Genomic DNA, 13,154 nt, shown 5'->3' with positions numbered 1-13,154 from the left:
AGGAGCAAGACTGGGCTAGCAGGAGTCGCTCCTTCCTCCTCGCTGAGAACCAATGGTCTTGGTCGAGGTGAAGAAGTGCGGCCGCCAGATGGCACAATGGGCATTTTTTACACACCCCAAAGACACCAAGTGAAGTTTTCGTCAAAGAGCCAGGTGTGGAGGTTCCAAGCCAAGTCCAACGACGTCCTTCACCTCCCCGATCCGGTTGGGGCATCGCGATGTTGTTCCCTTCGCCCAGCCTGCTTGTAGCGTCATGAATCCTTTTACAGGGTGCTCCTATGCATGTTACAAGCAGCTAGTCGAGCCCAAGTAAAGCTATACGATATGTAGGCGAACAGCTTGGAATGCATCACTGAGCATACGTCTACAAGTGCGAGAAGACCCAGTAGCACGTGTGTCCTTCCATGAGATGCCATGTTCAGCATAAAAAGCGAAGAGGATCTTGCGAGATTGAAGGAGCACACATCTATTGAATACCCTGCAGACTGTTGGCAGCAGTAACAGCCAGTCTCTATATTCAATAATGCGCCCTCGCCGACGAAAAAAGGGGTATACTGACTACCCCGGCGCCTCCCATGATCGCAAACCGAACGGCCCTCCAGTTCCCACGAATGCAGTATTTATGTACAAAAACCATGTTTCATCGCCCCGCTGTCCCACCTTCGGCAACGCCAAAAGCGTTGCTCACATATTCACTGACCGGCACATCTATTTCTGGCCTGGGTCCACGAACGGAACGAACCTGGCTCTGTCTTCATATCGCTCACGGTCGACGACAAATCCATCGTAACCATCTCCCTCCATTCTGTCATCATCGTCTAGCGTAGCCTCTATGCCTCTCTTGCCTCCCTTTTGGCGGCCGTCGTTTTCGCCCGCTCTGGGGACATGTCTTGTCGCATCAGATACTATTCTCTGAGCATTGAGAAGATCCTCATAGGCCCGCAGCATCCTCTTGCTCTCCTCGTCGAAGTTGACTGAGAAGCGTTGCACGGAGACAAACTGGACGCTGGGAATCATGGGCTGTCCGTAGACTGTCATGATGTATGCAGCAACGATGAAGGCTGATCGATCATTGCCTGTCTCGCAAACGACCAAGACCTTCCCGCCCCTAAAGTTGTTGCTGTCGATGACCATGCGACCGTCCTGCCTCTCCAGCGCCTGTGCATGGTAGACTTCGAGCAAGTGGTTGTTGATTTTCCGCACGACCTCTGGAAAACCTCGGACCAACTCGAAATTGTCGGCTACATCTAAATACTCGACCTTGATGCCGAGTGACAGTGCGGCTTTGTCGACGCTCATAAAACGTGCAGCTTGTGAGAATCTCGAAACGATTATCATGCTAATGCCGTTTTGCGCCAGCCAGTTGGCATCGCGAGCAATAGAGAGCGGTCCGAGGTAGAGAAAATCGAGGATTGGCTGTGCTTGGCGGCGTGCTTCATAGTTCCAGCCGACCGACCTGTCAGTGATGGTTTGTTTGACGTTGCGGGTTATGATACTGAGATCATCGCTCGTCAGGTGCATGGAGTCCACGTTGTCGAATGAAGGCAACAGTGCAGAGTCGGCACCCTTGGAAAACGTGAGAGGGATGGGGATGTAGGGCGGGCTGGGCGGTCTTTGGCTCCATGGAGCCGTGGCGATGGCGTTAGAAACGCTCTCGGGAGCTGATTCTGTCATGCTGATGCCCTCTTGATGCGGGGTTTTTTGACTTGTTTGGCGTTGTCAACGCAAGAGAGTATGTTTCGTAGCTTCCGGGCGCAATGACTCGAAGTGGCCAATGCTGTACTCCGAAGTGTGTTTGCCGGGTTTGTTTTGTTTGCCAAGAGGCTTGTTATCCTTCCGTGTACTTTTTGATTGTAGCAATTCGAGGTAGATATACTACCTAGAAACGTCGGACGTTGCGGCGATGCTTATGAGAGGCAGTGTGTTGCGAGAGGTGAAGTTGGTTGTGGAGATGGGAAGTGTACTCCAGGGTGTGAGTGGCACTCGCCGAGCGGTGGGGCTCTCGATCTAGCCTGTCTAAGCACGTGGGATCTGCGCTGAGGCAGGCAACCGCACCCGGAAGCCCCTGCGTCTTATTTTAACGTCGTTTCTTGGGTAGGTACCTGGAGGCTCTCACCTTGAGGTGAACACAGCAAGGTGCCTTTAGCCAGCAACTTCGTATTTACCAGCAGGAAACAATCAGGGCCTGACCACCTCCATTTTGACTCAATGTGTTCCGCACCAGTTCTCTTATTCATTTTGTTGCACAATGGATAGTACAATGGATAGTAATTGGGCTGCGCAATGAAAGGCACACAGGATGCGGCGCCCTCAACGAGTCCCTGAAGAAGACGAATGGCTTACAAGCAGACTCTATCAACATCGAAAATCCTTCAAAGGATTTTCCCGCAAACTTTCTGGCTAGATGGGTCGGACGGGGTTGTTCAGCCAAGGTTGCATCTCTTACGGGCGAGTCCTGCCCAACGTCTACCAAGGCAGGCAGTAATACCTAGTCGGGTCCTTGCAACGTGGGACGTGAGCGTCACAAATGCAGTGTGGTGAATAACAGACGGGCACCGCCGACCTAGATGCGCAGCCCCACTCTGGGTGTCTCCCGACCTCTCGACTCCCAACTCTCGACCCTAATAGCTCACATCTTGCCCTTCTCTTTCACAAAAGCCCGTGGTCTAGTGGGGTTACTAGGCGCTTTCATGCGAGTTTTTCTCTGAAAGTCCCACGGCACGGGTGCGCAAGTTCGAATCCCACTCTCTCAGTGGGTTCTTGCTCTACCGCCGTTAGAAAAATCCCTTGCATCGTTACTTACACCTGAGGTTGGTAAGAATCTCAAGCTGAACTTTTTGCCTTTGTGATCTTTGAAACGTTCACTCCATGTGGATCTTAATAAAACGTAGTCTTCTCCTTATCATTACTTCTATTAGGTAAAAGAACAGTGTCCTGAGAAGGCTGTGCAGGTTGCATACGATATTTCAATTTTAGATAGGATATGCAATTATTTGCGACGACAGCCTCTATAATGTATGACATGATGAATACGTTTTATGTAACGGCATAGGGAGCTGATGTGTTCAAAAGTTCGTCTATTGATTGTATTTGGGATATCGTGACTACCTTGGCTCATTCACACGTCTGCCTTAAAGAGCCTCCTACAGCTCCTCAGAGACAGTCTCGCTCTTCTTCTCAAGGGCGGGGAAGTCAGCGAAGCCGAGCTCATACACGAGACCCAGAGTCATCTTGGCATGCTCAAGCATGTGGTCAAACGAGAGGTACTTGATGAGGTCGTCGACGCTGTGAATGTGTTGATCCGAGTCCTCAAAGGCAGACTCGATAACGAAAGCCGAAGGGTAGCCGGCCTTGCTGGCGGAAGCATGATCCGAGCAGGCGTATCCGCACTTGGTCTCGGTGAAAGGGATCTTGCAGTACTGTTGATATTGTCAGCATGATGTCGTGAGTCATGGAAGCAATGGGAAGAACATACCTCAACAATGACCTTCTTGATGAAATCAGTTAATCCAGCATCAACGAAGTCGGTGATGACGCCAACACTCTCAGGCTTGCCGGCATCGAGCGTTCTTTGCACGAAGCCAGTCATGTCCTGCTGGAGCATGGCCTTCACATCACGTCCGTCCTGCTCGTATGACTTGAAGATGGCTTGGCTACCAAGGAGACCGCCCTCCTCGGCGCTGTACCAGTGAAACTCGATCGTGTTGTCGGCCTTGCCTTCGACGACGTCCTTGGACTTGAGCAAGGTACGAAAGACCTCGAGGATGGTCATGGAACCACTGCCATCATCGTCGGCGCCGGGCGCGGCCAGGATAGATGGCAGCCAAAGGTTGATGGAATCTTGGTGGGCACCAATGACGACTGTGCGGTTAGACTTGCCCGGAATTGTAACAATAATACTGCTTTGTTGCCATGTGTGGGGGAACGCCGCGGCGGAGACGTGCTTATCGGCACCCGCATCCTTGATGATGGAGTTGATCTTGGAGAGAAGCCACTCGGACGATTGGCGGCCGTAGTCTGACTTGTAGTATCGGGTGTGGAAGCTGGTAAATTTCTCGAGGTTCTTCTGGATCTCGTTCTTGTCAAGGTCCTTAATCAAGGGCTTGACCTTGTCTTGGAGCGTGCACTTCTCGGGGAAGACGGGCTTGGCCTTGGCCCTGGTGCGCAGGCCTGTCTTGCCAAAGTCCTGGTGATCGGTGATATCGAAGAAACGATTGCCATTCTGCAGAGTTGCACGTCAGTACACAAGAAGGACGGGATGCATGCGGTGTCGTCTTACCCGGCGGAGCTCCCACTTCTCCTCCTCGGTGACCCAGCGAGTATCACCTTGGGCCAGCTCAATTAGGTACTTCTCAGGCTCGGAGCCGGCGGGATACAACTGGACGCGGTTGATCTCGTCCTCGGCAACAAAGCGGGCGACGGCCGAGTGCGCCAAGATGGCGAGAAGCGAAGCTTTGGCAACCTTCATTTTGGATTGATGTAGTTGATCAAGTCGTACAGTCTGGGGATGATGAGGTGGGCGGGTGGATGTCAGAGGGAAGAGGAGTCGCCGTCATGTCGCGGGTTGCTTTAATAGGTACGAATAGGTAAGTACCTAGCTAGGCAGGGGACGCCACTGCAACAGCTTACGCAGGACCCAACGTGTGGAACCGAAGCTCCCCTGTCTGCAACACATCACCCAGGTGCCGCTAGATTCAAGGCCAGTCATTGGATATTTGGTCACGAGAGACCCACCTCGCATCATGCTCCTCCAGTGTCGTTGCCTGGGAACGACGCCAGTGTTATCGGTAATGCAGGGGTCTAGATAAGAGGCATCGCCTTACCTCGGGTATCCGCTTGGAATACTGAAGCTACCCAGAAACCATCACGTCATCTGCGCGGGAGCTTTCTCCTGTCCCATTTGTTGATATGCAGCCCAGCCGCTGCTGCATCAAGCTGAAGCTGTCAGCAAATACGCCGGGCCTCCAACACTGCTTGACCCAGAGATCACGGAACTCACCCCGCGATCTCGATATTTGCCGCGAATGCCGAGATAAAGCCCGATGGGGAAAAGAGCATCGTGAGACACGCGCATGGCCAAGCGACGTCTCCAGCTTCAGACGAACCAACCCACAGCAGAGGCTTGTCTGGCGCCGCTTAACATTCAGCATCAAGCGTTTCGCCGTCGCAAAAATACATGCAACACCAGGCATTCGCCCGTCGTCTCCGACCGGACTACTACTCTGGCCCTCATTAGTTTATCTATGAGAGAGCGGACGGGATCTCGAGTTCTCCAATGGGTGTGGTCGCATGTGTTGGAGTCCAGTGGTGTTGCTCCTTGAGAACAATCGATCGCACCACGCCATAGCTTGTACAAATGGCCGCACTCGGATTGGACTGCCTTGCCCTGTTGAGATTTGGGTCTCAAGGTTGCTTATGAGCCAAGGTGAAATTGGGTAAATTTGGTACGCAGCTGAGCAATCCTGAACTTGGGACCTGGGCAGCAGCAGTATAGTGCCAGTAGAAGAGATGTAGATGGACTCCCAAGCACGGCTATCCCAGGATCTTACAGGGAAAACATGCGGGAACATGATACCCGGCCCTTCAGCGTGTATCGCTCCAATCCCTTCCAAAACAAATGCCAGGCTAACCAATTCGAGCTCATCTGAACCTACATCTCTAACTTCGGACGTGGCAGCTACCATAAAGTCCCTGTATGGGTTGTAAAAAACATGGTAGGTTCGGGGAACGGACTTTGGGCGCGGACAGCAAACCTTCGTCCGGAAGAAGGCGATGATCTTACGGGGAAACATCGCATTTCCCCAATCCAGATCCCCGCCCGTATATAGAGGGACTTTAGCAGCCGCCGTCATGCCGGGAGCAGTCTCATGCATGACGCTACCACGTCTATTGATAGCCTCGCCTTATTAGAGCTCCTACGTCTCCTAATAAACATACCCTCCTCCTCTGGATTTACCTCAGAATACTCCTCCAGTTCACCTCGAACCACAGGCCCCTCGTCACTCAATTGAGAACCACCGACACCATGGCAGACTCTCGGCCAAAAGACAAACCCTTCGACCTCATCCAACGCGGGGTCAAGAGGACCAGCGTACCAGGCATCCTGACCTTCGTCGGCCTTCGCGGTCTTGATCCAATACTCCAATACAAGCTCATCGCTGGTGGTTGGGGCGCCTCCCTCCTCTCCAAACTCGGTCTCAATGTCGTTCTGCCCCTCACTGCCGCCTCCAACACGGGCATCGCCCTCATCGACAATCTCAACCTTCCCCTCCCGCACCTGATCCTCCTCGGCATGTCTGTTGGCTCCTTCGCCAAGCAGGCGTACTGGGTCGTCAGTGTTTGTGCTGAAGAGTTCGGCCCCTCTGCGGCTGTGCCCGTGAGCATTTACAACACACTCGTGAATAGCGCCAACTCATTACTCTTCCTCGCCGCCTCGACCTCCGTCTTGGCCTCTCCTCTCTACTTCCCCGGCACCTCTCTGCCGTACCAGGCCGTCCTCGGAAGTGCCCTGTTCGGCATCGGCATGTTCCTCGAGACCGCGTCCGAAGAGCAGCGCAAGCATTTCAAGGCGAAGCCTGAGAACCAGGGCAAGGTCATTCGCGAGGGCCTCTGGAGCTGGGCGCGTCACATCAACTATGGTGGTTATGCTCTTTGGCGCGCGGGCTACTGCATGGCTGCGTCTGGCTTCATCGGCGGTACCATCATGGGTGTTGGACAGGCATTCGACTTTGTCTCGCGCGCCGTGCCGGTATTGAACGAGTACTGCACCAAGAGATACGGCGAGCAGTGGGATCAGTTCAAGAAGGAGACGAAGTGGGTTATCCTACCTGGCATCTACTAGTCACCTGGTCCAAATGGTATTAAACACTGATGATGTTTCGGCATGCGAGCGGCTCAAGTGGCACTGCACCAGAATTGCCTAGAAGTTATTCATGTTATACACAACGACTTATCACACCCGGTCACAAGGCAACGCAAACTAAAATATATCTCATGTAATAGCATCTATATCGGAGTTCCTCAGTCGACCGGGGTATGCAAGTGTCCTCCAGATGCGGGCTCACGACTGAACCATCAACCATATGCCTAGAAAATGAAAAGAGTTTGATACATGATAAGAGGCAAATGTCAAAATGTCGCCAAGCCCGCGACCCAGCGGGCGTATGCCTAGTATCGTATGCACCCTTGCTCACATGCTGTCTTCCATTTGCCGACTCCGTACCTTTGCCCAGTCGTCGCGCTCCTTCTTACCACCCTGATCCTCCAGACCCATGCCTCGCTCAACCCATTCGCGACTGCCCATGTGGCTCAAACGAGAGAGCGCACGTGCGAACGCGAATGCCTCCTCGTCGCCCGAAAAGAGACCCGAGAGACCCTTGATTGAATCAATGTTCTGATCCAAATCCTCGAGCAGATGACTCATCGCGCCGTCGCCCTGTCCAGCTTCTTCCTTGCCCTGCTTGCCTAGCGACTCTTCCAATTCCGCGCGAGACACGAAGAGCTCCGTCAAAGGCTTCTCCGTCGTAAGAACAAGCTTGGCATGCGACTCGTACACAGCATCGATAAAGGTGATGAAACGACGTGCCAGATCTCGCTGGCGGTAAGTCATACCCGGGATTTCGGTCACGATGAATGCATCGTAGCAGCGCACCAGCTCAAGGTAGTCGGCGGCGGACGTAGGCTTGCCGATGAGCTCGTCAAAGGTGAACCAGGCGCAGCGGCCGCTCACGCGCGGCACGTGGATCTCGCGGCCCCAAACCTTCTGAACCTCCGGGTGAGGCTCGGGGGAATCGGGATCGCCGAGGAAGCGGAACCATTTCTCGGCGTGGGAGCTTGCGTGTGCGTCCAGCGGCGTGTGGTAGACGCCAGAAGGGGGTCTTGGGATTTTGCGATAGTCTGTCGGAGAATCTAGGTTGATGACGTGGAGCCGGTTCTTGAGCAACTTGATTGCCGGAACGAAAGATTCGCGCTGGATGCCGTTCTTGTATAGTTCGTCGGGGTGTCGGTTCGATGTGGTTACCAGTACAACGCCATGCGACATGAGTGATTCGAGCAATCTGTTGACGGTCAGTCGGCTACAGTTCCCATGCCTAGCTTGTGCTGCTCAAAACTCACCTCCTAAGAATCATAGCATCTGCTACATCTGTACACTGGAACTCGTCGAAGCAGAGGACATTGCCCTTCTCTGCGATGTCGGCAGCGACAAAAGGCACAGCGTCGACATCGTTACCGTGCAGCATCTTCATCTTATGAAGGCGCTTGTGGACGTCTTGCATGAAGTTGTGGAAGTGGATTCTCGTCTTGGACTTGACGGAGCTTGGCAGGGTGTCATAGAACAAGTCCATAAGCATCGTCTTGCCACTGCCGACATCGCCAAACAGATAGAGCCCGCGGGGCAGATTCGCCGGAATGGCGCCAATCGCGGCTTGCGCTTTGCCTCCGCCGAACCAGGATCCAAACACTGATTTCGCAGGCTTCAGGGAATCGAGAGTCGGGTGCACGACTGCTGGCGCTTGGTAGTTGACGAGCTCGTCGTGAAGGTGTTGAAGGCTCTGAATGATGCCTGTCGCCCACCCGATCGCATTAGCATGTGATCCTAGCCTTTGCGCCGCAAACCTGCTCACCTCTCTGGTGTTCGTCGTTTCGCAAGATGCCGTTGTCCACCCGCCGATCGTACTCCTGGATCGGACCAAAGTCATCTCTCGTCACTGTTGCCCCTTTAGCTCCTGCGCCTCTCCCCTCGGCTTCTATGAACCCACCGTTGTTCCCCTCTGTTGCCGCTGCTACCGCTGACGCTGCCCTTCTCTGTCCAGCATAGCTCGCGTATTGCGGCGCCGGAAAACATTGCGCGACCGTGGTTCTGGGTTTGTTGGCACTCGTCCTGCTCGCCAGACAGGCTGTACAAAGTGTGCGGTGGAGGGTGGGCTGTCTCGGGAGGCTTCGGGCGAGCGGCGGCGACTGGCATAGGCGACGGAGGGGGAGGGAGGAAGAAGCAGCGACGCCGCGCATGGTGGGCTGCGGGCAGATCAACAAAAACAGAACTCTATAAGAATCGATGCGCGCAGAGACATGTTATGCGGTCCGCGCTCTCGGTGCATTGGCTGAACGAGAAGATGCAAAAGGGACGATGTGGAAGCCACAGAAACGCTTTCGTCGCCCAGCACATTAAAAAATGACGCTATGCCTGCCGGCGATACTTGTAGGTGCCGAATTAACGGGTTAGTGGAGCGGGCGCCACGGCTGACCTCGGGAAGACATCCATGGATCCTGTCCGGATTCTTCGTTCTTCGGTGTTCAGCGTGACAGTGTCCCGCCTGCTGTTGGCGGTCGCAGGGCACCTTGTCAGTGCCGTCGCGGGGCCCCCCACCTTGCCGAAGTATCTCCTTTCCTCCTCGTCTGATTGGACATCCTTTGGCTGCACCAAAGCATCGGATGTGGCTGGTGATGGCCTCAGCTTCTTCGGCATTGGCGCTCAGACCAGATGGTTCAAACCAACTTCATCCCTTCAAACCGAGGGATTGTCGAGTCGGACGAAGACCTAATTTTTTGATACGGACGAACACCGGTTTCGTTGTTTCTGCACTGAATTTGCCTTCATTCTCTAATGCATTGACAAGGTCCCCGGTGACCCCCGGGTTGAACGCTGGGGACGAATGTGTATGAGAACCAAATCATGAGCTGCGCTTCAAGTAGAGCATCTCGCAAGAGGCCAAGGTATATATCAATCGGACATGTTAGGTTTCCTGATCATCTGCATTGAGCATCCACGCGACGGTAAATTTCCAGCTTCTGGGGTTACACAAAGCCATCCCCACAGCTTTCAACCGATGATTGGCAAGTTGGTACCAGGCATGTTTGACATCACTGGGTGGGTTTCGAAAAACATAATCTGCACCGCGTGGCGATTCTCGTCCGCGGTTGGCGTCCATACCCCCAGAGCCTTGGATCCCGGTGTAAGCAGGAGTCAAACCAGGAGCCCCAGACAGAAATTGTATCTCGGGACACGAGCCGGCTCCTTTAATCCCGGATGAGATGGGATGGGGTTTTCTACGGAAGCGAACATTTTCAACCAAAGGACTTGAGGGGAGTCACAAGAACCTTTTGCTTCTCAACAGAAGAGCGCGAAAATCATTCACACATTAAGAGTGCGCCTCATCAGCAGGCACATCTTGGCAAGCTCGGATTGACCTGAATGCCGATGGAGCCGCTCGCAGAGCCCCGTCCAAGTGTTGTTGGAGATCATTCTGTGGGAATTCCAGACCGTGCTGTTGATTCTAGACTCGATTCGCCACAGGCTGGGCCTGATGCGCAAGCACTAGACCAAAGATCTAGACCTCCAGAGATCGGTTGCCCAACTGCCCGACAGCCTCGCATCATGTTGTGCTTTCGCACTCGTTCAAAATTGAGGCCTTCAGCCCTCATGTCATGTTAGAGAAGCTAATGGCTATTCAACTCATATCCACAGGGGTTTCCAGGCAGAAGCAATCCCTCACCCAGCCTGTCAATGTGGAAAAGGGGGTTCGCTGAGGTTAGGTGCCCGTAGTCCGCGGAGGCGCACTCGTTTGTCTCAAACATTGAACGGTTTATTGCAGCCTCCGTAAGGTCTAGACATCCATGGGTCCAAAGAACCCTGGGACTCTCGTGACCCAGGTACGCATCCCCAAGAGCATGCTTGCCCAACCCTGAGCGGACAGATCCATCCCTGTCAACGTTACCCCCCAACGGACGTTAGGCTTCACTACATTGCCCCTGAGCCTCAAGGTGAAAGGCAGGAGAGATCCATCGCATGCAACCGTCGGCTGATTTCTTGCTGTCTCTGCGTTAGCGGTGGTACACGGCATTGTCGTGTCTTGCTTCCTGTCATCACACCAATGCACACACCGGAAGAGTGCTGGGTACGCCGTAGGCCTTAAGGTACTCCGGGGAGTCAAATTTGGCAAAGGGTGGCTTCGGGGAGAATCCTCAATATCGATGTAGCAACACTTGCATACTGGAGCCAGCAAAGCTTGTAACTAGCTGGTGGTGCCTAAGTCAAAGATCGTGGCATCGGTCTCCCGTCAACCTCCTGGAAATAGAAGCATGCAGCAACGAGCAGCGAATGTGAGCTTCTGGCCTACTGTCGGCGAAGGAGAAGACCTGAAGACTTATGTTGTTACCCACAATCCTGAGAAATACGGGGAGAAGCAATAGGGGGCAAGATTGCTGGCTGCTCAGTGCGGCCGTGGGGCTCAATCCTTCGCTCAGACGGCCAACGATGCTCAAACAGTCCTCTAGTATAAGTAATGATGCCATACTAATCCTCTTTCTCAAAGCTCACGATATTATCAAGCCAAGTAGCCGTGCCTTAAACGCGCTACAAGTCTTATCGAAATCGCTCGACATCAGCGCGAGGGGCAACTCTCACAATTTATCACGGCCGATGCCAGATGGTTTGAAATACTGATCATCAGAGCTCGGTGCCATCTTTATTACGCATTGAGATCTCGAGTTCGGGATCCGAGCCCGTGGCCGTGAAATTTGTGGAGTTTACACTAGAAATTGTCCGTGACTCATGTTGTGCTCCAGGACAGGTCCCTGAAGATCAAGCCGTGCAATGTGATCTCAATTACCAGCGTACACGGTGTGATGCTGATAGCGATAATCTTCGGAGACGTGCAGAAGTATCCTTATGAGTCTCTGTTGGCTTAGACTTCTAAGGCTACGCAGTTGCAGCATCCCGCTGCGACGCCCTGGGCGCCTTGACCTGACGACAGTCGGAGCTGTAAAGTAGGTACTCAAGTCTTTGATAGGTGCTTGGCTTTGTTGTCGTGCCTCTACTTCGAGTCTAAAAGAGCATCGATCAAGGGGTCAGTATCGATATGGTGAAGGGAATCTTTGAACATCCGTTGTTCGTCGAACAGCGTGATTGTGAGATTCCAAGTCGAAGACGCTGCCCTATCTCGGGAGGTAATTTAATAACTACAGACGAGAAGGGCCTCTGCAAGAGATCTCGAAACAAACGCGCACTGGAGCACAATTTCGGCAAGCCATTCGCCGCCCCAAATTGAGTCGACTTTGCACCAATCGAACAACCTACTGTGCCCCTCAACCAGGCACAATGGTCACCGTACCAGGGATTAGCAAGGTTCAGAAACGATACCTTTCAACGAGACGTAATAGAGCACGGCAAAGGGAGGAAGACTCGTGGCTGAAAAAGACGTTTCTGCCCCTTGTTAGCAGCTGGCTCAGGCCCCAAGATCCTACAGCCCCTGAAGTGGGAAGATGCTTCTTTCCCAGTCCCAAGGTCACCTTTTTGATCGATAAACCGGAAGACTTGATCTGCCAGATATGCCGATACAGTCGTCTGGCTTTTCAGGAGCAGACTGAGATCGAAAGCGAAAGGAGGCATTCCGACAGCATCCCCTTGATCATGCCTTGCGGGCATTTGGCAGGAGCTCGATGTCTGTCAAAGTGGCTCCGAGAGAACAACAGCTGCCCGTTTTGCCGTTGCGAGCTCACTTACGGCCAGTGTGGACATGGAGTACCTGCACGCCACGTCACAAGGGAGGAAATCTTCCTGATACCTACCACGATCCCAGACGGAGGCCACATACCAGACCGCTGCGCCGTATGCTACAAGGATGCGCTCAGCATAGCTGTTCAGACACGATTACAGGCTTGCGAGCGTCGATTCGTGCAGGCAAGAGCCCGTTTTCTAGCATCCAACAGTCCTTCTGACGCCAGTCTCTTGATACAAAGAAAGGCGGACTTGGAAAACATTATGCTTGACGAGTACCACATCAAGGTCACCAGCGCATGGCTGACGTGCTGGTAAAAAGTGACCGGACGAGGGTCCGCAAAGAAATCGAGTACCGAGCGCACAGCCGGTTGGCTGCGGACCAGCGGAGCAGCTCAAACCTATCAGACGGGCGTGGGATGTCCAAAGAAGAGACGACTGTTGGGTGAGACACACGGTGTAGAAAGTCTCGGATTGCGCGTAGGCATCATCAAGACGAGGATGGCAGCCGACAGGTCCTCTCTTTGGGGGTTGGTTTCTTTTTCTATGCTTCCTCCACCCCCCTAGACCACATGTGTGCTGCTGAATGTTTTGCCAGGAATAGACGACCCACGACGCCGAAATTGGCATCGACGGAAGGCTTTGACGGTTACAGCGG

The 13,154-nt window shown here is 53.5% G+C and overlaps 4 protein-coding genes across 4 annotated transcripts; 1 reads left to right on the top strand and 3 right to left on the bottom strand.

Annotated features, from left to right (window-relative positions):
• Nucleotides 1–708: 708 nt before the first annotated feature.
• On the bottom strand, nucleotides 709–1,674 carry COL26b_002400 (uncharacterized protein; the record flags this gene model as incomplete). Its single annotated transcript, XM_053175321.1, has 1 exon — nucleotides 709–1,674. One exon carries the CDS (start codon nucleotides 1,672–1,674, stop codon nucleotides 709–711), a length of 966 nt encoding a protein of 321 aa, XP_053040627.1.
• A 1,469-nt stretch (nucleotides 1,675–3,143) lies between these two features.
• On the bottom strand, nucleotides 3,144–4,468 carry LAP1 (Leucine aminopeptidase 1; the record flags this gene model as incomplete). Its single annotated transcript, XM_053175320.1, has 3 exons — nucleotides 3,144–3,419; nucleotides 3,476–4,222; nucleotides 4,280–4,468. 3 exons carry the CDS (start codon nucleotides 4,466–4,468, stop codon nucleotides 3,144–3,146), a joined length of 1,212 nt encoding a protein of 403 aa, XP_053040626.1.
• Nucleotides 4,469–6,025: 1,557 nt separating this feature from the next.
• On the top strand, nucleotides 6,026–6,841 carry COL26b_002398 (uncharacterized protein; the record flags this gene model as incomplete). Its single annotated transcript, XM_053175319.1, has 1 exon — nucleotides 6,026–6,841. One exon carries the CDS (start codon nucleotides 6,026–6,028, stop codon nucleotides 6,839–6,841), a length of 816 nt encoding a protein of 271 aa, XP_053040625.1.
• Nucleotides 6,842–7,189: 348 nt separating this feature from the next.
• Nucleotides 7,190–8,965, bottom strand: COL26b_002397 (uncharacterized protein; the record flags this gene model as incomplete). Its single annotated transcript, XM_053175318.1, has 4 exons — nucleotides 7,190–8,057; nucleotides 8,116–8,563; nucleotides 8,625–8,708; nucleotides 8,788–8,965. The coding sequence occupies 4 exons, from the start codon at nucleotides 8,963–8,965 to the stop codon at nucleotides 7,190–7,192; spliced, it is 1,578 nt and encodes a 525-aa protein (XP_053040624.1).
• Between the last annotated feature and the right edge of the window lie 4,189 nt (nucleotides 8,966–13,154).

This window comes from Colletotrichum chrysophilum (assembly GCF_026319265.1).
Source record: "Colletotrichum chrysophilum strain AFK26 chromosome Unknown scaffold_12, whole genome shotgun sequence".
NCBI classification, from domain to species: domain Eukaryota; kingdom Fungi; phylum Ascomycota; class Sordariomycetes; order Glomerellales; family Glomerellaceae; genus Colletotrichum; species Colletotrichum chrysophilum.
Note: the sequence above shows the minus strand (reverse complement) of the source record. Positions and strands in the feature narration are given on the sequence as shown.